The sequence below is a fragment of the Buteo buteo genome, chromosome Z (genome assembly GCF_964188355.1).
Source record: "Buteo buteo chromosome Z, bButBut1.hap1.1, whole genome shotgun sequence".
Classification (NCBI taxonomy): Eukaryota; Metazoa; Chordata; class Aves; order Accipitriformes; family Accipitridae; genus Buteo; species Buteo buteo.
Window position 1 is genome coordinate 76,738,339 of NC_134204.1, and position 26,730 is coordinate 76,765,068.

At 45.3% G+C, this 26,730-nt stretch overlaps 2 protein-coding genes across 2 annotated transcripts; one reads left to right on the top strand and one right to left on the bottom strand.

Annotated features, from left to right (window-relative positions):
* Positions 1-2,277: 2,277 nt before the first annotated feature.
* On the bottom strand, positions 2,278-19,528 carry HSDL2 (hydroxysteroid dehydrogenase like 2). The gene is made up of 11 exons (XM_075019643.1): positions 19,378-19,528; positions 14,438-14,601; positions 13,904-14,002; positions 13,677-13,791; positions 12,212-12,315; positions 11,131-11,229; positions 5,912-6,106; positions 5,347-5,418; positions 3,822-4,019; positions 3,041-3,169; positions 2,278-2,582 (listed from the first exon to the last, which is right to left on the bottom strand). The coding sequence occupies exons 1-11, from the start codon at positions 19,392-19,394 to the stop codon at positions 2,470-2,472; spliced, it is 1,305 nt and encodes a 434-aa protein (XP_074875744.1). The 5' UTR covers positions 19,395-19,528; the 3' UTR covers positions 2,278-2,469.
* Positions 19,529-23,473: 3,945 nt separating this feature from the next.
* Positions 23,474-25,187, top strand: LOC142026528 (hydroxysteroid dehydrogenase-like protein 2). Its single transcript, XM_075019644.1, has 3 exons — positions 23,474-23,691; positions 24,293-24,421; positions 24,880-25,187. Exons 1-3 carry the CDS (start codon positions 23,637-23,639, stop codon positions 24,990-24,992), a joined length of 297 nt encoding a protein of 98 aa, XP_074875745.1. The 5' UTR covers positions 23,474-23,636; the 3' UTR covers positions 24,993-25,187.
* Positions 25,188-26,730: the final 1,543 nt, after the last annotated feature.

Sequence of the window (26,730 nt, forward strand, 5' to 3'; positions counted from 1 at the left end):
TGGGGAAGCTGTGCCAGAGGGTCCACAGCTCCATGTTCTGATGTGCTGAGCAGGGCAGCTCACCATGCATGGCCAAAGATCAGACAATGGTCATGTCTGCAGGGAAGAAGTTACTCCCCAAACGGCCCCCAAGCCCACTGACCCATTTCCCAAAGGTTCTGAAAGCACAAACCACACATGACACCTGATTAGGCTAATGAGTCCGAGTGCTCGCCTGAAGAAGGGGCAAGGAGATGACAAAAGGAAACAAACTGAAGCCCCATATGCATATGCCCGCCAGAACTGGACGCCTCGGCTGGCTGTACCAACACTGGACCCAGGACCGGCGAAATTTTTCTCTTTTCCTTTGTCTTGCTCTCTCCTTTCCCATAACCCCTACACCTCATCCCCTTAAGACATAAAACCATGGACCCAGTCTGACACTAAGAGTGGATCCAGCTGCCCCTGGCCCTTCTCTGAGGAGGAGTCTGGAAAGCAAGGGGGGTCTGCTCTGAACCTCCTGACCCAACGGGAGGGATCTCCTTCTTCCCTGAATCCATGTATGTGGTTACCACGGGTTACCGAGGTAGTTTCATGCCAATTCCTGTTGAGAAACCCCGCCACCTGCTGTTAACGCCTTCCAAGTGCAGTTTGCTTCTGCCATGGTTTAACTTACCGTTTGGCGTCGTTTCACCTTAATTTAGCCCGGGAGAACTCCGAATTCACCAGGACCCCTTCCTGGTCTCTCCAGCCCGGGTCGTGACATATTTTTTTATTTTTTTATTTTTTTTTTTGCCGTAGGGGTTTCTTCTTCATAGAGAGGCAGAGCATACACACTTCTTAATTGTATTGCGACAGGTAGTTCGACGCATGCGTTATTGCACCATCAGTTCAGATGTTCGGTCTCCTCCAGAGGAGTCTGGTTTCCAGTGCTGGATCTTCTTGCACTCCTATTCCACACGCAGCCTTTGCTTCCATGTCCCAGTGCATGCCAGTGCTCCCGCTCTCCTTCAGCCGGCAGGACCGCGCGGACAGACACTGCTCTGGTCAGCGGGCAGGGACAGAGCAGTTACCAACCCAGGCACCAGGATGGGGGTGGGAGGCAGACACTGCCCAGTGGAGACCCAAACCTTCGGACAGCCCCCCCCAGGACCAGCAGGGGCAGGCAGCTAGGGCTGCTCAGCGGGCACGCGGAGGTTGCAGGGTGCCCCAAGCCGACAGCCGTGCCGCGGGCTCAGCCGAGCACAGCTCGACATCCGCCAGGGAAGAGCACGCTGCTGAGTGCAGCCCAGCCTGGGTGCTGGGCTGGGAACAGTCACACAGCCCGACACTGATGCCCCATCCCGCCGGGGCAGCCCTTACCTGCACTGCCATGCTGCCCAACACAGGGTAAGTCACCCCCCTCCCTCCGCACCCCCTGCCCCTCGTGCCTGGTGAGAAATGAACCCATCTTCATTTTTCGCAAGATCCCCGAGATTGCAAGGCACAGAGGTGAATTTGACATTTTCTGTCTTATTACCAGAATTCAACTGCAATGGAAGCAATAAAGATGTGACCTTCACAATACAGGTTATAAGCAATTTTAGATGAGCACATGCTTTAAAAACTTGTAAACTATTGGACCTCTGAGTGAATTAAATAAATCCTAAGTCTTGCAAGCTTCTCAGCTTGCTTAGCAGAGCAAAATGCTCTAAATTCTGGGCAGTCCTTTTGGGGACACTGAATAAACATTTTATGACGTTAGTGCATCGGGCTTTGCGGATGCCGTCACACAAGTTACAGACCATGTGCGCACTTGTCCACTTACAGAGTGGGGGCATGCGTCCTTTCACAAGTGAGCTTCAATCTTTACCTGCCAAAGGGAAGGAAGGGGAAGGGGCTGGCTGCAGTGATGTAGGTTAATCCTTGTAATGCTACATGAAGGTGCAGTGGAAGGCAGTACCTTGTCTGTGGCAGTCAGGATCCCTCGGTATGTCTGTACAGCCTAACTCAGTGCAATACAGAGGTATAAGAACTAGTGTAGGAAAGAAACTCAGGAAAGCAAAGAAAAAAAATTGAGATGTCCATTTACCAGGGTAAGTGGGGTCCTGCTAAATTGACTGTATTGCTTCCACTTCTAAGCCAGCTCAGGAATTTCTGCATGGTACTTCTATCACAGAAACGGGTCTGCAGGGTGACATTTGCTCCCCCTTTTTTATGGCACATGTGTGCAAGCAGCTATGTGGGAAGAAACTCACTTCAGGTGTCCTGCACTGATCCAGAGGAGCAGAAGTAAAGAAAACACCTGGAACCTAACACTTGTATTCTTGAGAAGTTAGTTTAATCACAAACAGCTTCTTGTCTTCATTAGATGGAGTTATTTCTTCTTTTAAAATCTCACATTTTATCCATACTTATTATATTGCATCAGAGAAAAACGAGGACTACCATTTTAAAACAGCATTGCAGCTACATATGAAAGGCCACTGTTGCGCTAGTAACGGCTTCCCCTCACAGTTTAGAGTTGAGCTGTGTCAGCATCTTCTCGAGCTTTATTGCTAGTGCCATGTTACCTTTAATCCTTAATTTTCCTGACATGAAGGCCAGGGTTGGCTTTAGTTTACCTAAAAAGAAGACACAGAACCATCAGAAAAAGAAAAAGGAACTGGAGACAGCCCGTGCACAGGAAAATGTAATGCCACTACAGCGAGACCTAGCAGCTAGATCGCTACCGAGTTCTGCTGTAAAAGCAGTGCCCACTTGGGAGACACACATTAGAGATGTGCAGAACCGCAAGTCCAACAGATCGACTGGATTCTTTCTGAAGCTACACTCGCGGCTAGAATTTCAGTACCTGGTTAACAAAAGCAGTATAAGCTTTTGTGCTCTTGCTGCTCACAGAACAGCAGAGCTCAGAAAAATCCGAGGAGTTCTATCCTACACCTTCACTTGCGCCGCGGAAAGCCAAAAGCTCCTCCACCCCAGGACCACCAAGCGAGGAGGCTGCCCATTCACCCATCAGCAGAGGGTTTTCTGGGCGCCGGCACCTGCGTCCACCCTGGCAAATGCCTTTGTCACTCACCTGTGAACATTTTCACAAAGTCGGCACTCGACATGCTCATAACCACATCGGCCGTCACAGGAGGCTTTCCGAAACCGGCGCTGCCGCCCTTGGTTTTCAGGTCAATGTACCAAGTGCCTCCGTCATCACCTGAACAGACAGTGGGGAGAGGTGACAAGGCAGCAAAGAGCGCTGTGCCCTCCCTACTCCTCCCTGCCAGGCGGACGCCGCCGTGTCCCTTTGGAGCAGTTACTCCGTCGTACGTACGCTAGCGGGGCTCTGCAAGAAGTTACCACTTGCCCCACATCCTGCGTGCAGGCAAAGCCAGCCTCTGGTAGACGCCCCACGGCACCACGGATCGGGGACACGGGCAAAAGCGCCCGACGGCAGCACTTTGCTGACAGAGCTGGTGGCAGCCAGCGCTCTTAACATGACCCTACGAGCACCCCTGTCTATCGTCACGCTAACCCCGTGCCGCAGGGCCAGCACCGCGACAAAGCCTGCCCGCCTGTGCTGGCAGCGGCAGCAGCTTCCCGCGTGTGCTGAAGCTGGTCCTGAGAAGGAGCATCACACGCGACAGAACGAAAGGAGCATCACACGCGACAGAACGAAAGGAGCATCACACGCGACAGAATGAAAGGAGCATCACACGCGACAGAACGAAAGGAGCTCACACAGGACAGAACGAAAAGAAAGGGGCTCTGTTCCTGGATCAGCTTGAAAAGGTGTTTCCGCCTGAAAACACCGAGCGCCTTCTGCTAGGAGCGTGAGCGTGGGAAGGTTTTACAAGCGATGGTCTTACCAGATAATTCAAACTGAAAGACACCCTGAGTGCTTCTCACATACTCTTCGCTCATTGCCCCCTGAATAACTCTGAATGTTTCTGCAACAGGACTCAACGGCTTGGCTGGAGCAGGTGCTGTGCTCACCGTAGCTCCATCTGGTCCTTCATGCTGGGATCCGCTTAATTTCCTCTCTTCTTTGAATGCTTGGGAAGCACCTACAAGAAAGAGATTGCTTTTCTCTTCCAAATGCAAAACACTTTAAAACTGCATATAGAAGCATGCCTAGAGAATTCCGTTTGAAGAGATTTAAACTTCCCAGTAGGGAAAAGGAGTATTTTTCCATTTCAGTATTAATACTGATAAAGGATGGGTTTTGCACCTGGGAATCTGAACAGGTGTAGAGCACTAAAGGTAATTCTGCAATATATTTCACTTCCTAATACATCCAAAAAAAAATTCTAATTCCGATTGTTCACAGTTAATTACCAAGGCTTACACAGCACATTGTTTTCTAATGCAATCCATACACTCCTGACAGCACTCACAAAGAAAACCAACCAACAGTGTCTTTAATAAACAACTCTTTCACCTCAAAATACTTCTGTCTTGTCTATCTTGCTAAGAACATGGATGTTTTCACTAATTCTTCTGCAAAGGCTTCTAAGCTGTAAATCAAGTCACTGCTTTAATTAGCATTTTACTATACTGCAGTCAACACGTACAGTTAACAATAAACGACAGCACTGGCGGTTTTTACAAGGCTGATCAAGTTGAACACCCTCTAAAAATGTTGTAGAAAGTCTCTTAGGTGGCTTAAGTATCAAAAAATTGTTAGGAGTATCCCGTGAGCCCCTATTAAATAACCAGCATTGGGAGGCCCAGGGAACTAACACCATCTGTCCCTGCAGAACAGTCCTCGTGTGATCACTCAAACAGTATTTTCAAGGGAAAGGGACTCTGTTCAAACTTTGCCTCCTCTGCCTTTCTCTTATCCCTATTTTGGCGCTCCTACAAAACTTGTTTAGTGTTATTAGTTGCCCTCCAACTCGACACACTACAATTCTGAAAAAGCAAAACCAATGCTTTTCTAAAAAAAGATTTCTGCATTTTGTCTCAGAGACTGTAAATCACGCAAGTTTCATGTACAAAGCAACAGAGACTGTTTTTTGTATAAATTTATCAAGACAGATCATATGACACTCCTGCAAAATGTTCTGTTTGCCATTTAATTTCTTTTTCCAGCAATATTTGCCTGTGACCTTCATACCACCACAACTAAGATGGTTAAAAAAGGATTCTTCAAAATAAGGAACTAATTTTATACCCTGAAAGTCCTGCAGGAGAAAACATTTCTTCCCTAGCTTTAAGTACAGAGTCACTTCCATAAATCATACCCTCCAAATGAGAAAAGGGTTTTTGTCAAATAGCTTGAATGGTGCCCAATCTCTTGGGAGAAAAGAAAAAAGAAAAACCAACTTGAAATAGACACGGCATTCATTATTGTCAGAAATGATCGACTTGTACACACATCGCTTTCCCTACCATGTCCTTCTTGTTTCACTGCTGTCATGTCAGTTGCAACATCCAAGAAAAAGTCAGGCATCAGGGGGTGACCTAGAAGGCAGGAAAAATGTAATAGTAAGTCCAAGTAAAGTGGAACAGCACAAACAGGAATCCATTTCATATGAAACTACAGCCAAATTTATAAGTAAATAAACTACAATTTGAAGGAAAGACATGCATGAAATAACATGTTTAGAGTTTGGTTCATTTAAAAACTGACCTAGAAGCCTCTTAAGTTGCAATGAAAAACATTTGAAGAAGGGAAAAAGAAAAAAAATATCTACCTCACTAGTGGTAAATAGCAATATATAGATCTACAGTGCAGGTACATTTTCTTTTCATTAAAGTATTTTTTTGATTTAATAGGCACGTGATGATTAAAATCTCAGTGGACTCATATGTGTTTGCTAGGAAAGCATGTTCTGAAAGCAGAGGCAACACAACTTTTTACAGACTAATTTAAAAGCCCCTAGAAACAGAACTATATTAATATTCTCCATACATCCTTCCTGGACTTACTCCTAATCTTAAAGATCTGTTTTACCTGGTGCAATTGCATAGACATCAAAATCCTTAACTCCTTCTTCTCTCAGCAGAACTTCATCAATAATGAAGTTTCCAGTGAAACTTTTTGGTTTTGTTAAAATGCAATATGCAGCATCTGCAAGGATGTCAGTTTTCCTGCACTGTTTTTCTATTCCAGATCCTCCGAGCATATCCATAGCAGCCGTATGTATAGCTATAAAGTTTGGAGAGTAAGAAAATAAAGCTTTAACACTGACAACATGAAATTCACATTTCTTTAGCAAGCACACAAACTGTCTTCCTTCATGCCAAAGGGACCTGTAGGAAGACAAAGCTATGAAATACTACTAACCAACAAAGAATCCTCTACAAGCACCAGTAAAAAAAGAAAACTATTAAAGGAACCAAAAAGTGGAATAATGGGCAGGACTTTTTGACATTCACATCCCTCTCTCCTTTTATCAGTGCACCCGCCCCAGCTCCCGCCCCACACCATGGATTTCCTGTAGGTTATTCAGGAGATGAAAAACTAACAGGACAACTATTTTTCTCAAAGTGAATATATGATACATCAGCCATTCAGAGGTATCTCCTTTGGTGATTATCACACTGAAAATCTGGCTTAATTTTAGCCTTGTAATAACTCCCATGAGGTACCGAAGTGTCTCTTCTAAGTTAATGAGAAACCAAATAGCAAAACCCCAAATAATTGGTTCAGTAGTCCACAGAAAGGCTGTGTTAGAACCAAGAATAAAATACAGATCTCCTAATCTTCTGGTTGTTTTATTAACCAATTCTACTAAGTTCTGCACCATTCCATTAGTTGTCTTTATGCTTCCTGCAAGGGAGCTACTAACACTGTGGCATGTTCCAGTCTAAGTCTGTAATCTGCTCTTCCAGGCTGAGGTATCTATTTCATTTTTCTTTCATCCTCTTCCACGGAACGGCTGTTTGGTTGTAGCTTTTGGCATTTGCCATGTTACTGTTTTCTCCTCATACAGTTCTGCTTCATGACTTTTTTCCATCTGCTGTTTAAGACTCTACACTCCACCCCCAAGTTTTGGGACAGATTCCCAAATCCTCTCCTACACCTGGGACTGGCAGATCCTAGAGATGGAAGTTTAAACCTGATTTTAAATCACTTTTGTCCTCTTTTCTGTGTTTCCATTCCACACAAAGTAACAGCAGCTTTGATGCAGAAATTATTCCAACATCTGTTAAGAAGCAAGGAATAAGCACTGTGCAGGACACACCTATCTGAGCTGGACCATCCACCTTCCAAAGTAGGAACTGGGAAAAAGGACTGCAGTCTTCAATGGTGGCCAGGGAGATCCTGACAAAGTGTTTTCTGGAAAGTGCAACAGTGGGTAGATGGCCTCGCTGACTCCCGTGTTTTACTCTTCTATGGTGAGGATTAGCCCCTAGGTTTCATTTACCTTTGACCAACTTCAGTTTCTTTTTTTCAAATCAACTGAACCGCTATAAATATGCGCCTAAATAAAAAGTGGCCAATAGATCTATACTGTACATATGGTTTATACTGTACATACACCTAGGTCCCCCTAGGTCTTTTTCCTGATTTTTTAGGAAATAAATTTGCCTTTCTTTGGTCCTCTGAAATGTGATCTGTCCTGCAAGATTTAAAATTTTTTTTTAAATAACTATCAACAGTTCAGAGAATATTTCTGTCAAATACTCTGATGAAATTTACCAGGTTCTGTTGTCCTGAATATATTCCACTATTCTGAGGATTCATTAACTTGTTCACTTTTCCTGGCCCATGCTTCTGCTGCTTCTCTGTTAGTGTCAACTACTATTCTTCTGAGCACAGTAAGCCTATGTGCACAGACTGAGGCAAAAAGGTTTTAAACAGGTACTGCCTCATAGTCTGGCTGCACATTGTTCCACCTATTTCATATAAAGTGCTGCTGGTTTTCCTCTAATGCACACAAAGAGCCTTCCACTTCTGTCCCACGATACCTCTATTATTCATATGCACTCTTGGTGACAGGATTGCCCCTTGCCCTTTTCATAGGCTTCCTCTTTCACTTTTAGATAAATGGAGAGCTCCTGGCTTCTTATTACCAGCATACTTTCACGTGTTTAAAGAGTTGGATTAATCAACAGATAGTGGCATCCATACTAGCACTGACGCTAATCACATTTGTATGAGATTACAGTGGATTTTTTAATTAAGAACTTTGCAACTGTATCTTAGATATCATGGAAGTCTGTAACTCTCTCTCCCTGGCAACCACAGGAAAGTAGTTAACTTTCTCACTTTTGGAAGAGAAACCTTTTGAAAGAACATTTTTTGTACTGGAGAATTTGCACATTAGTATTCTCTTTTATACTTGGGGGCACATTAGTTTTCACAGAGGCATCACTGATTTATACAAACTTCAAGAGCTCATCTAATGTTTCTAACTGTCTTAAACCAAATGAGCAAGAATGGATTCAGCAAATACAAAGCTCTGTCTGCATACCTTTGATTTTATAGAAAGCTTAATTACTTTTTAAATTACTTTGCAGCGTCTCACAGAGTATATTATTAGAATATACTATTATCATTTGTAAACTGAATCTTCCTGCACTTCCAAGCCTCATGTTCTGCAGGTTCCTGAGGGGAACAGATATTAACTGCACTCTGTAACAAGTGCCAGCTTCTGCAGTGTTATCCTCTTACTTATTTTATCAGGTACAAATATGTTACCAAGGACACAGTAGCACTCTAGAGCACAAGCAAAAGATACTACTTTCTTTGGTTTGGGTTTCCGCCCCAATAAGAATGTCAGATTTTGTAGAAGTTTAATTAATACCATCACAGACATCCTTTAATACCAGACCATACCTGTGGCACTGGTACTGTTACTGACATTTGGAGTGCTACAGCATATGCAAACACTTGAAAGAAATAATGTATTCAACTATGCAACTTCACACTTAATGTAACTTCTGCTTATAAGGTTAGCCATCCCTCTGAAAAATTTTTCATTGTGAGCAGGTGGACAAATTCTCCTAAGGTTCTGTTTTCTGTTGCCATGAAACACAAGAGTCTGAATTACTCAGATGGGTGGGGGAAAACACCTACATTGCAAAATAAAGACCTAGTATAACCAGCTGGTCTCTGCAGGAAGAATTCTTTAGCTCTCAACTGTACATTGGGACCCATAAAACCACCAACTCATTTCCACAACGGTAGTGGATGTTTTCTCCAGCATATCCAGAATCACAGAGAGAAGGCACTGAAGAATCAGAAAGCTGTGGTGGGTACACATAATATGCCTATGCAGCATGTAAGTATGTGCATTTACAAGACACAGGTAATCTTGCAACACCTTTTGTGTGAGAAAGTAATGTTGTCTGCAGCTTGATACCATGTCTCTGTCTGAATGAGATACTCTGGATTAATTCCTTCACCGTTTGTAACTCTCCTATACAATTTACATTACTTAGTCAGTGACCAAAAAACACAGAATGGTAGGTAAAAGATCACCTCTCCTAATGGAAAACCAAATTACTCCTACATACAGGACTCTGAGGAGATGTAAAACCCATTTAGCAGTGGCATTTTAGGGACAAGCCAGGCAGGATGAGCATGAGGTCTAGGGAGCTAAAGGCTTTAAGAAGCAAGTCTCATGGCTCTTTTTCAGATGACAAAGATAGATCCTGGGAAATCTCCATTGAAATTTTTCTGAGGTTTCCCTGGAGCACTCAAGAAGCAAGTATATGGAAACAAGTGCATGTTTCTTCTAACTCTTTCAGAAATAAAAAAACCAAAAACAACAGAGACCCAAAACCTGAAAGGTTAGCTTCCACTCCACTGCCAGGAAGGCAATCCAGACCCTGAAGTTACACATGCAGCTGCCTTCAGTACATCAAAGATGAAGAGCTTATCCTCTTCAAAATAGACAGTACAGGTTTTCTGATGATGTAACTATCACGAATGATATGATTATCGTTCAAAAAGTCAATCCCTTACCAAAATATTTCTATAGGTAAAACTCATAGTGTGAGCAGACCGAAATATTTCTATGGGTAAAACTCATAGTGTGAGCAGAATTATGAGGCATCCATTTACTGGAAGAATTTAGGATGCAACCATCCAGACCAATGAAAAAGGACCAGGTCTGTCAGAGATACTAACCCAAGTGTTCAACTCAATATTACCTAGAGTATTTAAGCAAAGAAACTCAGCTGATTTTGTCTGAAATAATTAAGTCTTGCTCATATTCCTCACTTTAGAGGAAGAAAAATCAGAGAGTTCTAGTTCACACTAGAAGTTAAAAAGGGCCTGCAACTCCTAACAGGAAAATGTTGAAAAGTGTCTGGGTACAAACAGTTCTTACACTGGAGCACTAGCCCCAGAAGTGGATCTTGGTTCATATTTTTATTTCTTATTCCTTCTTCTGTCCCTCCACTAGTTAAGGGAATAAACTCTGCTGTTGTAATGTTTCATAACACAATGACTGGGCTAACACCATTAAAGGGCAGGATTACCCTCTGTCTTTACTGATTTTAACATCAGTATCATTTCCGCACATAGATGTATTTGGGGTGAAGAGACTGGCCTCTTTCGCAAACAGCTGACCAGACCTCAAAGAGCAGCCCTGATCCTCACTAACCTACAGACAACAAACTGCAGTTAGTACAACATGGGAGCATCAAGTTGCCTTTCTTCCATAGAGTTCTTTAATTTCCTGTGACTTGCAAGCAGATGGTTCTGTGAACAACCGTTTGATGGCCCACTGCAACAAAACTTGTAGGAACAGGGATTTTCTTAATTATTTCTGCATTTACAGAGGCATATATCTTGTCAGTTCCATCTATGCTCTGGCAATTTAACTAGCAAGGAATTCTAAATAGTACTACATACACAAACATTTAATACCTACTAATGAAAATATGCTAATGCTTTTGTGATTCTGTCCAAACCAAAACTTTGGGTGCATGGGAAAGAGCAGACAAGCCAATTGAAAGGGTTGAATGGGTTGCAAACTAGCTGAAGATGAGTTTGAATTAAAGTGGCAATGGTCTAGTGAGAACTAGGAATGAAAACCAGCACTCATGCAGGATGAACAAAGAATATGCAAAATAACTGCTCAGTCTCCTGAATCAATTCCAGAAGAAGTCTGAAATATATTCAAAGTGAAACAAAACAAGCTGTAGAAGAAAAAATACAGAAAGTCATTATTTTAGTACCATTACAAAAAAAAAAAAAAAAAAAAAAAAAATCACCTGTTTTAGGCCATAAAGCATTGACAGCAACCTCTCCTCTAAATTCTTCTGCCATTCCCAAGACACACATGGACATCCCATATTTAGAAATAGTATAAGCTAAGACAAGAAGCATAAAAAAATATAAAAATTTACACTCAATCAACAGAACTTTAATTATGAAGGAAAGAAAAACAAATGATGTGTTCATAAGGAAAACTAAGTTTTTGGGGACAAAACAGTATCTTCCTAGAGTCAAAATCTCTCCCTTTTCCCCACCACCCCCAGCAGATACAAACTGTAGTCTGCCTTTTTTCACTACAAATAAAATGAGCGCTACACGTTTTGACAAAAACAGCTGAAGCCTAGCTATATGGTGGGTTTGTTGTGCTTTTTACACACAGCACACTGACAAGAGCACTCCGTTTATTCAAGAGACCTAAGGCATGCTGCTAATGATCAAACTAGTATTCTACAGAAAACAAAAGAAAAGCCAGGGGTGGGCGGGGCGGGGAGTGGGGGCTGGGCAAGGAGAATATTATTAACCCTTGTCATTTATTTTGAGAAGAGAGACTTTTTGGGGGAAAGAACTGGGACTGGCTGGAGGGGTTTTACATGGCAAGTGTCCAGAATTGAAAGGATTTTTTTTTTTACAGCTTTAAAATGAGCAACATTAACCTCAAGACAAAATGGATTCCCTTTCCCCCCTCAAAATTAATTTCCATTCTAAAAGACAACATTGAGCTTTATCTCTACTAAATCAAATGTGAAGCTGAGTTGGTAAGAAAATAGATTTTGGGATCAATCTCTATTTGGAACAGAAAATATTTTGTAGTCTTAAGAATTCCCATGAAAAAGCATAGACTCTTACCTTGAAAACATTCCTGAAAACATAAAGGATGTATTAGGCCATAAAACCTCCACTATGTTTTCCCACAAAATTATTTCTTTTAGGTTATGTACAAAACACTCTGGGGAACTGTTAGTACCAGTCTGTATATAGTGCTAAAGATACAAGATCTGGGCTGGCACTCCTGTACATTTCACCAGGTATTTATCGGGTTCTCAAAAAATAACAACAAAGGCTCTGAATGCTACTCACCACAATGATTTTTGAACCACATGGGATTCAGATTCATAGGTGGGCTGAGGTTCAGGATATGGGGGTTCCTACTCTTCCTCAAGTGAGGAAGGCAAGTTTTAGACCTGAAAGACAGATGCAGACAAATCAGTCACCTCTTATTTTATGGAACACCTACAATTACAGTAAAAACTGTACTAGCAGACCAATATTTTCATTTTCATGGAAGTCCAATACTAAGCTGAGACCCTGCCCATGTATCAATTATTTAACTGACATAAAGAACAAAACCAAAAAAATATATCCTAGCTCACTATGTCAGGCCTGGTATTCATTCCGGCTAACTGGACCACATTCTCCAAATAGTGCAGCAGCATCTACTAACGCTGATTTTCCAGATGCTCAGAAGCCATAATCTCCTTGTAATAGTTCTGGTAGGGGCAACAAAACACTATGAGGCAACAAGCGAAATTAACAGTGCAGAGCATCATTTAGTCATAAATATATTCTCTTCTGATCCCATACCTGTTTATTCTTTAAAACCACATTAAAGAAATAATACCGTATAGTGAAAGTCTATTACAAATATTCCAATCAAAACTGAAAACCTATTCTTTGCTGACTGGAAGACTCACTATTTCATTCAACATAGAATTTACATGTATCTGTAAATAGTAACTTTTACTTTATAGAAACCATCTTTTGACTTCACTTCTAGCACTAGGGTACATGTTTGCATTTCATTTCAGCTGGAGAATTTTTAATCAAGCTTCACAGGGAGAACAGCACCGCAGTGGACTACACTACTGACCTACTAATCGTACATTTCAACAGGACCCACGCATACTGTCAGCCACAGAAGGGACACCTACTTTCAGCTTACCAATCCTATCACTTATCCCACCTACTGAATCCATTTCCAAAAAATGAGCAAAATAAGGACCACAGGAATTGTGAAATCAAATCTTGGTCTGTTAATTTCAGTGAGTGATAGGATTGATAAGCTGAAAGTAGGTGGAGAACACTTTAGATCGTTAAGTTACATCTTTAGCATTTCTAACCATGGTTAAGTTATGTAATGTCTCTAAAGATGAGAAAGAAGCTTATGAGAAGGAAGTTGATGTTGCACTTGATGTACGCAACGAGTTAGTCATTTTGCTTGAAATGAAAGAGCAGACACCATTTAGCACAGCCAAGCTGGAGCTCCATTTGAAATAAACTAGTTTCTGCTTCCTACCTGCATAGAGGGGTTTGTGAACACTTAAAGACTACAGCAATAAAGTTCCTGTTTACTCCAACTTGCAATTAATTCTTGCAAATATTAATTTCAAATCAGTTGGCCAATAACCGAGCAATTTCCTGTGAGCACATGTAGAATACTTGCACTTTGACTCTACGGCAGCAAGACAGCTACACAATTCCTCAGAAAAACTGAGATAACTTAATGCATTTTGTTTTTACTTTCCTTCTTTCTCTCAGCACTTACGTAAGGTAGGTTCCTCGTACATTGACATCCATCATAAGATTGACCTTCTTCGTTTCTGTTTCCAAAGTGCCAGTCAAAGAGATGGCGCTTGCATTGTTCACCAAAATATCAATCCCTGGTTTTAAAATAAGCCATTTCACATTAGCATTTAAAGATAAAAAGCACGAGTAAGGCAGGCTGTTCTTTTCTCTTATCATTTGAACAATCTCCCCAACACCTCAGCATACCTCCAAAAGTCTTCACAGCTTTCTCCACGGCATTAATAATTTGCTGTTCTTCCCTCACATTAACAATGCATGGCAAAGCCTTTCCTCCAGCCGCCTCAACTGCACAATGATAAAATTAAACATTTAAAAATTTGCTCTCAGTTAGAACAAATAGCATAAACCTACTGAGAATCTCCCCTTCAATGACATGTTTCAAGAAGGCATTGAAAATCACATTCTCAAATTGTGACCTTTTTACATGTTGCGTAAAGAACAGGGAAGCCAAAACCAAATCTTAACACTGACAATGTGTATGGTATACACATACATCCCAAGTAACATAGCATTTTCACATCCATACACACACGTCTTCATTACAGTAATATTTTTATACCTCCCAGCATTCCTGGGAAGCAAGAGAAGCACTAAGCTTATCTTATTAAAGGTGAATTGGAGCTAAGAGAGTTTACACAGTTTTCCACTCAGGTTGACAATTAAGCTAGGGCATATACTCAGCCCAGCACCTGAAGCCCACCCTCCTTTATTACAACTTACTCTCTGCTGCAGCAGTGTAGATAGTCCCTGGAAGAGTAGGATGGGGCTCAGCTGTCTTGGCAGCTATCACAATGTTTGCACCATCCTTGGCAGCTTTCAAAGCAATCGCTTTGCCAATGCCCCTGCTTGCACCTGTGATGAAGAGAGTGCATCCTGCTAGTTTCCTAAAGGTGGAGGGGGAAGTGGAAGGTAAAGAAGAGAGAGAACAAAGCAAAACTTGTAAATCATTGACTGTTAGCATTCTTTAAGGGCAAAAGTAATTAGCACAGTCTTCCAACCAGACAAATGCCTTCATCATTTTACTAAGAAAGCAGCCCCTATATACAAAAGAAATGGCTACAGCTACAGCAAAGTAGAGTACCGCCGAAGGCAAGACCATTCCCCAATCTTGCAAACACTATCAAGCAAGATGGTTACACAGGTTACCCAATTACATTTCTCCCTTTTTGTAAAATGGCCCAACACACTGTTTACAACAGAACTGCCACGTTCGCCAAAATTGGAAAAGCAGTAAGTTGTAAAAACGAAATGCCATTTTCTAATGAGACAACACAACTACATAGCTCTCTGTAATTTACTAGACACACCCTTCTAAACAGAAACAACTGCTGTCTCAATGTGGCATAAAGTTCAAGTCCAGAACCACAACACTAATGCAGTGCCACACAAAAGTGCCAAAAACTTGATTTTCAGAAATTACAATTACTTCGCTTAAAGGTTTAACACTAAACTCAAGTTGCCCAGTAACTACATCTAATCCAATGGGTCCCCCCCAAAATGGGTCCAATCAAAACCTCTGGAAAAACTAACAAGTTTTAGAGTGTCAGAAGGATGCCTGGCTTACACAAACAATGTCACTGAATTTCTGAAAAGCAAAAGATCAACTCCAGTTTAAAGCATATTTGACAATAAAGCCTCTTAGATGACAGGTTTTCCATATGAAGTAATGTGCGCTTCAGTGTTCTGCATAAAGCTTGTGCTGCTTTCCACAACTCAGTGGAAAAAACCAAGAGGTCCAAGTTTTCCACTCCAGTTAGAGAATGCATATAAACTATGCACCACAGCAACTTCACTTTTCACTCACATCACAAACATTATACACCAGCTTTCAAGTTTGCATTAGTTTTCTTTCAGTCTGGGCCAGACTTGACTTACTACTGTTTCTCCAGGTCTGGTTTTTTCCCTCCAATCCGAGAGCATCCCTCTCTAAAACACTCTCTAGGAGGGCGTTTGGTTTCAGAAGGCACAAAACAGGGATGGTGCGGGGCATGGGGGTGATCTTCCCCTGCAACGGCATGGTTAGGCATCTGCGGGGTCCCAGGAACTCAAGGAAGCCCTGCAGGTGCCATTTCAAACAGCTTTCCTCTGCAAAACTGGGTCCTAGAGAGGCACAGGAAGAAAAATCTCAAAACAGCACAGCAAATCACAAAAAACTGCTGCTGGGAGTCGAGTCACACAAACACTGAGGCAAGTTCATCTCTGGAATATGTAGTCAGGCTGTAAAACTCAGCCAAATAAGGCCAGAACCTGGCTTCTACCTTCAACCAACTGACTGATACGAGGTCAGCACACTCCACCTCAGTCAGGGAAGAGGCAAATGGGGTCCTCGTGGCTCCAAAGGAGAAGGAAGCGGAGGAAAGCTGGTGGGGCTTTAAGACTGTCAAGGGGCAAGAGTGGTCCATTCAGGAAGACAAGCAGATGTACCAAGGGACCAGCATGACTATGCAGTGAACTCATGACTCAGTTCCCATGTACAAAGGTGTCATACAGGGAGCAGGACCAAGGACAGGCCACAAAGAAGGAATTAGAAATATCACCGAGGCTTGTCAGGGTAGTGTCCGGAAAACCAAAGTTCACCTGCAGCTGAGGCTTGTGAAGGACATCAAGGGCACAGGGGCTTCTGCTGCTACACTAGTCATAAAAGCAGACCCTTTGCTTAATGGGGTGGGTGAAAGCAAGGCTTTCAACGCCATCTCTCACAATACTTTTGCATCCAATTTAAGATATTTTGGTCTGGATGGGTGCGCAACCTCACGGGTAAAAAACTAACTGGTTCATCAGGCTCAGAGAGTGGTGGTTAATAAGTCATACTCTGCCCAGAGACCAGTAGCAAGTGGGGTACCACCTCTATTCTTGGACCAATCCTGTTTAACATCTTTATCAACAACCCCAAGGAGGTGACAAAATGCCCTGGGGGTGGACAACACCTGATTCACCAGCTTGAAGGCAGGGCTGCTATGCAGAGCGTCCCTGATAAGCTAGATGAAGAGGAGCCTGGTGAAATTCAACAAGGACAGATGGACAGTCCTGCACCTGGGAAGGAGTCCCCGATACGACACAGGCTAGGGACTGAATGGCCAGGGAACACTCTCCTGAAAAGGCCTTGGGGCACATGGCAGAGAGCAAGCTGAGCATGAGCCAGCAGTGTGTCTGGCCAAAGCAGCCAGCAGCACCCTGGGCTACAAGAACACCATAACCAGAAGATCGAGGGAAGGGACTATGCCCCTCTATTTGGCACTTGTAAGACCACACTTACATCCTGTGATGAGTTTTGAGTCCCTCAATACAAGGCAACAGCAGCCAGCAGCAACCTGGGCTACAAGAACACCATAACCAGAAGATCGAGGGAATGGACTATGCCCCTCTATTTGGCATTTATAAGACCACACTTACATCCTGTGATGAGTTTTGAGTCCCTCAATACAAGGTATATGTTGACAAATGGGAGCAAGTTCCATGAAGGGTGTCAGAGATGGCCGGAGGCTCAGCATTTCTGTGAGAGGGACAGTTCAGCCTGGAGGACAGCTTTGGGGGGACCTAGCAGCAGCCCCCCAATACCTATGCAGTGATTGATGAGCTGAAGCCAAGCATACATGCTGTGGCACAGCGCAGGAGGATAAAAGACAACAAGCCCTTTCAAACTGAAAGAAGAAAGGTTCAAACTGGAGAGATTCAGACTGTCCTCCCCATGATGAAAGTCAGGCAACAGAGCAGGGGACCGAGCTGTTTCCAGCCTTGGAAGTTTTCAAGACCCGAGCAGACAAAGCCCTGAGCAACCCTGTCTGGTCTCCCAACTGACCTGGCTTTCAGCAAGAGGCTAGACTGCAGATGTCTCAAAGTCCCTTCCAACTTGAATTATCCAATGATCAAATCTGGAAAAGTCCACCGCAGATTCAACTCCTTTCCCGAAATTACTATTCTATTCAAAATGTCACAGAACATATTCTATTCATTCCAGTTACACTCTCTCTAGCTTTCTCCTCCAACCTTTCCCACACTTGCCATCACCCCCAAATCTTTTTTCTCAGCACAACTGCATCTCCAGCCTACATAAATCTCCTTCTTCTCCCTAGGCTTACAATCACCACTGACTACATTCACTCTCTGGAACTCCCTTCCTTCAGTTCTAGCTCCACAATCTCCAGTTCTGTCCCTACAGCCCACAGAAATAGTGTTCACCAAAATAAGCAAAGCCCTACTAACAGGAAAAATTTTTTCACTTCATCCCCTCTGAATCACTGAGCTGACTTGGTACGATCTCTCACACTCCTATTATTATTTTTTAAACATTCTTGCTTCGTCCTTGATTTTACTTCTAATTGTGTCTCACTCAAGAAGTTTCATTTATCCTCTGCAAGTTGGTGTGACAGCATCCACAAAGTCAGATGCACCAACCTCTTAAAATGGTTATTCACTGTCCCCAAAAGAACTGCCCAGAATTTAGAGCATTTCACTCTGCTAAGCAAGCTGAGAAGCTTGCAAGACTTAGGATTTATTTCTTAACTCACTCAGAGGCCCAATAGTTTACAAGTTTTTAAAGCATGCACTTATCCAAAATTGCTTATGACCTGTATTGTGAAGGTCGCATCTTTATTGCTTCCCTTGCAGCTGAATTCTGGTAGTAAGACAGAAAATGTCAAATTCACCTCTGTGCCCCAAGTCTCAGGGATCTTGGGAAAAAACAGGACAGGTTCCTTTCTCACCAGGTGCAACTGCCAATACAGAAACCTGCAGGCCACAACAGGCACACTTTCCACTGCTTGCTTACACATAGGTTAGGAAATCAGTGAATAAACCTGTTTATAACATACAGGAATAAACAATACCAACTCATCTCCCTGGCTGTTAGCAGCGCTGGCTGTGAAGAAAGGCAGAAAATGCTTCTAAATTAAGACCCTGTACTGGAAGAAAATTTGATGGCCATGTCAGAAGGTACCGGCTTGGACTAAGAGAGAGAAAAAGAGCTTAATATCGATTCCGTTACAGAAACACCCCCCAGCGTAGACGAGAGTCCCTCAGCAGCCCTTCCCACTGCAGGGCCCTCCGCACACGGACGCTGACCAGCGATCCCCACGAAGACTTCCAGGACCTCGGCGAGCCCCCCCCGAGCTCCTGGACGCGCTTCCGGCCTCTCCGCCGTGGGGGAACTCCCCGAGCCGGACCCCTGACACCACCGCACGTCACACCAGCCCCGGCCGGCGCGACCCGCGGTGCGGGCAAAGCCCACGCACAACCCCGCGGGAGAGGAGCCAGGGCGGCGGGCGGCGGCCTGCGGGGCGCGGCGGGGCAGCGCGCCCCTCCCGGGGGAAGCCCACGGTCACGGCAGCGTTCCCGTCCTCCGGGGTCACGGCGCGCTTCCCCCGGCCCTGTAAGCGCCGTCCCGCGCAACACGGCCGGAGGGGAAAGCAAACCGCCACGGCCGAACCCCCGGCCGAAGCCCGCCTCGCCCCCCGGCCCCCAGATGGCCTTCGGTGGCTGAAGAGCCACGGCTTTTACCTCAGCCTTGGCGCCCCGACCCCGCGGCTCTGCCCCCCGCCGCCGCCGCCGCCCGGGGAGCGGGAAGCGGGGGCCTGGGGCGAGGGGAGCGGAGCGGAGCGGGCTGCCTGCGCCGGCGGGGCGGCGAGGGGCTGGAGGGAGAGGGGAGGACTGGGGCGGCTTACCCCGTGTTGGGCAGCATGGCGGCGCGGGTACGGGCTGCCCCCGGGGCGGGGAGCGGGCCCGGGAGGGCCGCTGGGGCCGCCCCGCTTCGCGCAGCCGCCGCGGCGGCGAGGGGCGGAGCGGGCGGGCGAAGGTGAAGGGCGGCCGGCGGCCCCGCGTCCTCCCGCCCGGGCCTGCGTGAGGCGCGGGGGCGGCCGGCGCCGGGGTGCGGGGCCGGCGAGGCGGGGGCCGAAAGGCGAGCCGCGGGCGGAGGTCCCGTGGGTTGAGGCGGGGATGGCCGGGGAGGAGGCGGCCCGGCTGCGTGAGGGAGGCTGCCAGGAGAGCAGGGTAGGCTGGTCGGGGGACATAAGCCAACCTCAGAGATCTTCCACCAGCCAACCCCAGAGTAGATGAGGGCCTACACGGAATGAGAAGAGTGCAGTCGAGCGGTTTGCGACAGGCTTTCGTTCTCTGCTGGGTGGGCGAAGTTTCGCTTTGATCTGAACTCGGTTCTGGTCCCACTCAAATCACTGCAGCCTTTGCCCCCACCTCGCCTTCTGCCTCCCCAGTTCACCAGAATGCCCGTGGCAGGATCGCCTGCCTTCTGCTGGCCCAGCCGTACCCGTCCCCTCCTTCACCTCCCCGCCTCGTCCCCCTCTTTTATCTCACGGTAACGGTGAGGTCGGCCCTTGCCTCCGAATCCTGCACGGCCGCGTCCGCCCGTAACTCTTCCCACGTCGTCTCCTCCTCCCTCTGTTGCCTGATGGCGGCTCTGACCTCCTCCTGCCCTGCGCCTGCTGCCCGCCTGTTGCTGCGTTTGGCAGATCTTCCACCAGCTTCCCCCTTTGGCACTTTTTTCCCCCTTCAGCTTTCGCGCAGAGATCCTGCGCGACACCCTGAGAGGGACTCGGGCTTCGCAGGGAGCTGATGCCAGAAGGGGAAGCCACCCGGTGGGTCCGAACCCGCTGCGAGGATTGAGACGGACCGTTCTGCCGGCGTAAACAGAAGTCACGTTAAGCCACAAGCAGATGCGCTGGTCCTTGCGTGTTGACGTAATGGTAGTTGTTGCTCCGCTGTCACTGCGGCTCCCGCTGTCACAGAGCTGCAGACTCCTGCGGGAGCGACGCACGACCGAGCCGAAGGGGCCCAGGGCTGCCTGAATACTTTGCAACTGGAACGTCTCTCGTGCCGCTTGCTTTCCCAGGGTTGGCATCCTGCGCGGATGGAAGCAAAACCGCTTTGCTGAGAAGATCTTCTTCCGGCACGACTCTCCTTCAGCCTGCCTCCGGCACTCGGCCCAAGTAAGGAGGAACACGGGCCGGACCGTGACAGCTCCGTGCCAGGATCGTCAGCCTCGTGCCTGCAACGAGCTCCGAGTAAGCGAGCCGTCGTGCCTGTGTGGAGAGCTGCTGGTTTCAGCCATGGCCAGAAGTACCTGCAGGAGAAGCCCTAGGCATCGCGTTCGGCCTTCTTGCCCTCAAGTGTTGTTTTCTCTCCGGTATTTAGTAGGGGGAATGGAGCGATGGGGCTTTTTTCTGCACCGGGAGGGTGAGCTGAGCTCCCGGGAGGTTTTTTCGCGTGAGAAGCAGAGAGCATTCGAAAAGGCGCCACGGAAGCTGGAAGACTCGCTCGTGCGTTGGCCGTCTGCAGTTTTGCTGGTGCCTGCGCGTTAGCCCCACGCAGCTCACCCCCCTCGCTCCAGGTGATGAGCCGCAGGGGAGCACAGGTTTACCCCGGGCTGAGACCCCTGCGTCTGCGCCCGGGGTCCTGCGGTGGGGCAGGCACCCCCCAAATCTGCCCTTCCCTCCGACGGTGCAGCATTGAGCCTGGAGCAGAGCTAGCCCGTGACTGCCACAGCTGCTCACGGAAGAACGTGGTACGCCCTTCTCTTTCGAAAACTGCGTCTTCAGCTTTGCGGGGTCAGGCGTTTTGCCCGTCAGCCTTTTAATTTGGGCAGCCGCTGCCGTGGGATTGCAGCAACACCTCCCTGGCTGCCGCTGCTCCCCCTGCCATTGTGGACCGCTGTCTCTGCTTCTGCCCTGCTCTGGTTCTACCCTTCCAGCCTCCTGTGTATTTGAGTGTCACTTGGCATTTTATCATCACTCAAGTCTTAAGCACTGTTTTTAATGAATATATTTTAAAATTAATATAGAAATAGGTAGAAAAATCAAGTTTTTCAGGTGGAAAGTGAGGCAAGCAGAAGAAAAACGCTTATCCAAGATCACCTAGCATGCCAGCGCCATAGATCAGTGATATGCCTACCCCATGGCCTGGATTGGTGTCATTTCCTCCATCTGTTCACTGTTAAAAACTGTGCACCCTAATACACAGTGCTGTTATTTCAACATATTAAGATGAGAATTTTTAGGAGTAGAATCATTATATTTAAAATATTCCTGTTAAACACATTACTATTTGATTGGAATATTAAATAACTTTTGGATACGTAACAAAGGCTAAGAACATTTCTGGGTACACTGTTACTAGAAGCAATTCCTGAATTTGGCTCAAACTTTAAGAATTTATTATAATAAGGAGGGTGGAGGAAAAATGTGTGGTAGGGGGTTGAGGTGGGTTTTTCAAAGTGTGTGTTTGTTTTTATTTCTTAAGAACAAAATAATTACATATTTATATCAGTTCCTAATACATTAAATTTATTGAAATTCACCAACTCAAAACTACTTTTTTTGTCACTCAGAACAATGTTTATATTACTACACACCAGCTAATGACATGGTTTCTCATCTTCAAATGCTTTTCATTGCAATTTAATAAGGCTTCTAGTTTTGATGGTAGCAGTGAAGACAGAAAGATGTGGTATGGAAAGCACTGTGTGCCCAAATTGATCATTTCTGGTGATAATGAATGCGCTCTGGATTTCAGGATGGTTGGGGTTTTTTTTCTCCCAAGAATTTGGACTCCATTCAAGCTATTTGGCAAACCCCTTTGCCCATTTGGAGGGTAAGATTTATGGAAGTGGCTGTGGAGCCGCTCTACTTATAGCTAGGGAAAGAATGTTACCTCTTGCAGGACTTGGAAACTTTCATGGTTTATAATCAGTGCCTTATTTTGAAGAATCCTTCTTTATACTGAATGTCATAGGCAAATATTGCTGGAAAAAGAAGTTAAATGGCAAACAGAACATTTTGCAGGAGTGTCATATGATCTGTCTTGATAAATTTATACAAAAACCAGTCTCTCTTGCTTTGTACATGAAACTCGCGTGATTTACAGTCTCTGAGACAAAATGCAGAAATCTTTTTTTAGAAAAGCATTGGTTTTGCTTTTTCAGAATTGTAGTGTGTCGAGTTGGGGGGCAACTAATAACACTAAACAAGTTTTGTAGGAGCGCCAAAATAGGGATAAGAGAAAGGCAGAGGAGGCAAAGTTTGAACAGAGTCCCTTTCCCTTGAAAATCCTGTTTGAGCGATCACACGAGGACTGTTCTGCAGGGACAGATGGTGTTAGTTCCCTGGGCCTCCCAATGCTGGTTATTTAATAGGGGCTCACGGGATACTCCTAACAATTTTTTGATACTTAAGCCACCTAAGAGACTTTCTACAACATTTTTAGAGGGTGTTCAACTTGATCAGCCTTGTAAAAACCGCCAGTGCTGTCGTTTATTGTTAACTGTACGTGTTGACTGCAGTATAGTAAAATGCTAATTAAAGCAGTGACTTGATTTACAGCTTAGAAGCCTTTGCAGAAGAATTAGTGAAAACATCCATGTTCTTAGCAAGATAGACAAGACAGAAGTATTTTGAGGTGAAAGAGTTGTTTATTAAAGACACTGTTGGTTGGTTTTCTTTGTGAGTGCTGTCAGGAGTGTATGGATTGCATTAGAAAACAATGTGCTGTGTAAGCCTTGGTAATTAACTGTGAACAATCGGAATTAGAATTTTTTTTTGGATGTATTAGGAAGTGAAATCTATTGCAGAATTACCTTTAGTGCTCTACACCTGTTCAGATTCCCAGGTGCAAAACCCATCCTTTATCAGTATTAATACTGAAATGGAAAAATACTCCTTTTCCCTACTGGGAAGTTTAAATCTCTTCAAACGGAATTCTCTAGGCATGCTTCTATATGCAGTTTTAAAGTGTTTTGCATTTGGAAGAGAAAAGCAATCTCTTTCTTGTAGGTGCTTCCCAAGCATTCAAAGAAGAGAGGAAATTAAGCGGATCCCAGCATGAAGGACCAGATGGAGCTACGGTGAGCACAGCACCTGCTCCAGCCAAGCCGTTGAGTCCTGTTGCAGAAACATTCAGAGTTATTCAGGGGGCAATGAGCGAAGAGTATGTGAGAAGCACTCAGGGTGTCTTTCAGTTTGAATTATCTGGTAAGACCATCGCTTGTAAAACCTTCCCACGCTCACGCTCCTAGCAGAAGGCGCTCGGTGTTTTCAGGCGGAAACACCTTTTCAAGCTGATCCAGGAACAGAGCCCCTTTCTTTTCGTTCTGTCGCGTGTGATGCTCCTTTCGTTCTGTCGCGTGTGATGCTCCTTTCGTTCTGTCGCGTGTGATGCTCCTTCTCAGGACCAGCTTCAGCACACACGGGAAGCTGCTGCCGCTGCCGGCACAGGCGGGTAGGCTTTGTTGCGGTGCTGGCCCTGCGGCACGGGGTTAGCGTGACGATAGACAGGGGTGCTCGCAGGGTCATGTTAAGAGCGCCGGCTGCCACCAGCTCTGTCAGCAAAGTGCTGCCGTCGGGCGCTTTTGCCCGTGTCCCCGATCCGTGGTGCCGTGGGGCGTCTGCCAGAGGCTGGCTTTGCCTGCACGCAGGATGTGGGGCAAGTGGTAACTTCTTGCAGAGCCCCGCTAGCGTACGTACGACGGAGTAACTGCTCCAAAGGGACACGGCGGCGTCCGCCTGGCAGGGAGGAGTAGGGAGGGCACAGCGCTCTTTGCTGCCTTGTCACCTCTCCCCACTGTCTGTTCAGGTGATGACGGAGGCACTTGGTACATTGACCTGAAAACCAAGGGCGGCAGCGCCGGTTTCGGAAAGCCTCCTGTGACGGCCGATGTGGTTATGAGCATGTCGAGTGCCGACTTTGTGAAAATGTTCACAGGTGAGTGACAAAGGCATTTGCCAGGGTGGACGCAGGTGCCGGCGCCCAGAAAACCCTCTGCTGATGGGTGAATGGGCAGCCTCCTTGCTTGGTGGTCCTGGGGTGGAGGAGCTTTTGGCTTTCCGCGGCGCAAGTGAAGGTGTAGGATAGAACTCCTCGGATTTTTCTGAGCTCTGCTGTTCTGTGAGCAGCAAGAGCACAAAAGCTTATACTGCTTTTGTTAACCAGGTACTGAAATTCTAGCCGCGAGTGTAGCTTCAGAAAGAATCCAGTCGATCTGTTGGACTTGCGGTTCTGCACATCTCTAATGTGTGTCTCCCAAGTGGGCACTGCTTTTACAGCAGAACTCGGTAGCGATCTAGCTGCTAGGTCTCGCTGTAGTGGCATTACATTTTCCTGTGCACGGGCTGTCTCCAGTTCGTTTTTCTTTTTCTGATGGTTCTGTGTCTTCTTTTTAGGTAAACTAAAGCCAACCCTGGCCTTCATGTCAGGAAAATTAAGGATTAAAGGTAACATGGCGCTAGCAATAAAGCTGGAGAAGATGCTGACACAGCTCAACTCTAAACTGTGAGGGGAAGCCGTTACTAGCGCAACAGTGGCCTTTCATATGTAGCTGCAATGCTGTTTTAAAATGGTAGTCCTCGTTTTTCTCTGATGCAATATAATAAGTATGGATAAAATGTGAGATTTTAAAAGAAGAAATAACTCCATCTAATGAAGACAAGAAGCTGTTTGTGATTAAACTAACTTCTTCTCAAGAATACAAGTGTTAGGTTCCAGGTGTTTTCTTTACTTCTGCTCCTCTGGATCAATGCAGGACACCTGAAGTGAGTTTCTTCCCACATAGCTGCTTGCACACATGTGCCATAAAAAAGGGGGAGCAAATGTCACCCTGCAGACCCGTTTCTGTGATAGAAGTACCATGCAGAAATTCCTGAGCTGGCTTAGAAGTGGAAGCAATACAGTCAATTTAGCAGGACCCCACTTACCCTGGTAAATGGACATCTCAATTTTTTTTCTTTGCTTTCCTGAGTTTCTTTCCTACACTAGTTCTTATACCTCTGTATTGCACTGAGTTAGGCTGTACAGACATACCGAGGGATCCTGACTGCCACAGACAAGGTACTGCCTTCCACTGCACCTTCATGTAGCATTACAAGGATTAACCTACATCACTGCAGCCAGCCCCTTCCCCTTCCTTCCCTTTGGCAGGTAAAGATTGAAGCTCACTTGTGAAAGGACGCATGCCCCCACTCTGTAAGTGGACAAGTGCGCACATGGTCTGTAACTTGTGTGACGGCATCCGCAAAGCCCGATGCACTAACGTCATAAAATGTTTATTCAGTGTCCCCAAAAGGACTGCCCAGAATTAGAGCATTTTGCTCTGCTAAGCAAGCTGAGAAGCTTGCAAGACTTAGGATTTATTTAATTCACTCAGAGGTCCAATAGTTTACAAGTTTTTAAAGCATGTGCTCATCTAAAATTGCTTATGACCTGTATTGTGAAGGTCACATCTTTATTGCTTCCATTGCAGTTGAATTCTGGTAATAAGACAGAAAATGTCAAATTCACCTCTGTGCCTTGCAATCTTGGGGATCTTGTGAAAAATGAAGATGTGTTCCTTTCTTTTTCTGATGGTTCTGTGTCTTCTTTTTAGGTAAACTAAAGCCAATCCTGGCCTTCATGTCAGGAAAATTAAGTGTTAAAGGTGACACAGTCCTGCTAGCAATGAGTCTGGAAAAGATGCTGCCACAGTTCGTTTTTGAACACTAGTGGAACAGTGGCCTTCCATATATAACTATAGTGCTCTTTTAATACACCAGTCCTCTATTTTTCTTTGATGCAGTATAAGTATCAATAAAATTCGTAATTGTTAGATTGCAGTGCCCAACAACAAACACACTTTTCCTTTAAAACTTGCTATAATGATTAAAAGAAAAATGATGTCCCAAAATTCTGGTGTTTCAAGGATAGTTTTTTTCATATTCACTTTTTCCTCTGATTGCAAACTGTCCTCTGTTACTGTGAGATGTAGACCTAATAGGACTTTATTTCTTATAATGTTATCTTGTCTTTGAATTAGCTGTTGTCTAATGAGATGTGAGTTCTGATCCCAGGATTAGGGGATGCACAACATGTCTCCAGTGTACTGTTAGAGTTGAACTCAGCACTAACTTTTCCTCTGACTGGGAGACAAATAGCACTTTTCTCTCCTGTACTGGTTTCACAAAACTTGTAGGAAGTGACCATCTCTATCAGATGTTATTAAAAAAGGCTGATGATCCCAAGCTATTGGAAAACACAATGTA

What these genes read in the sequence shown, in the direction of transcription:
- HSDL2 (XM_075019643.1), bottom strand. An exon ending in CTACACTGCTGCAGCAGAGA is followed by an intron (nt 14,003 to 14,437) that starts GTAAGTTGTAAT and finishes ATCATTGTGCAG; the next exon opens with TTGAGGCGGCTGGAGGAAAG. An exon ending in GTACGAGGAACCTACCTTAC is followed by an intron (nt 12,316 to 13,676) that starts GTAAGTGCTGAG and finishes TCTGTCTTTCAG; the next exon opens with GTCTAAAACTTGCCTTCCTC.
- LOC142026528 (XM_075019644.1), top strand. Translation starts at nt 23,637, where the DNA reads ATGAGCGAAGAGTATGTGAGAAGCACTCAGGGTGTCTTTCAGTTTGAA. An exon ending in CTTTCAGTTTGAATTATCTG is followed by an intron (nt 23,692 to 24,292) that starts GTAAGACCATCG and finishes CTGTCTGTTCAG; the next exon opens with GTGATGACGGAGGCACTTGG. An exon ending in CTTTGTGAAAATGTTCACAG is followed by an intron (nt 24,422 to 24,879) that starts GTGAGTGACAAA and finishes TCTTCTTTTTAG; the next exon opens with GTAAACTAAAGCCAACCCTG.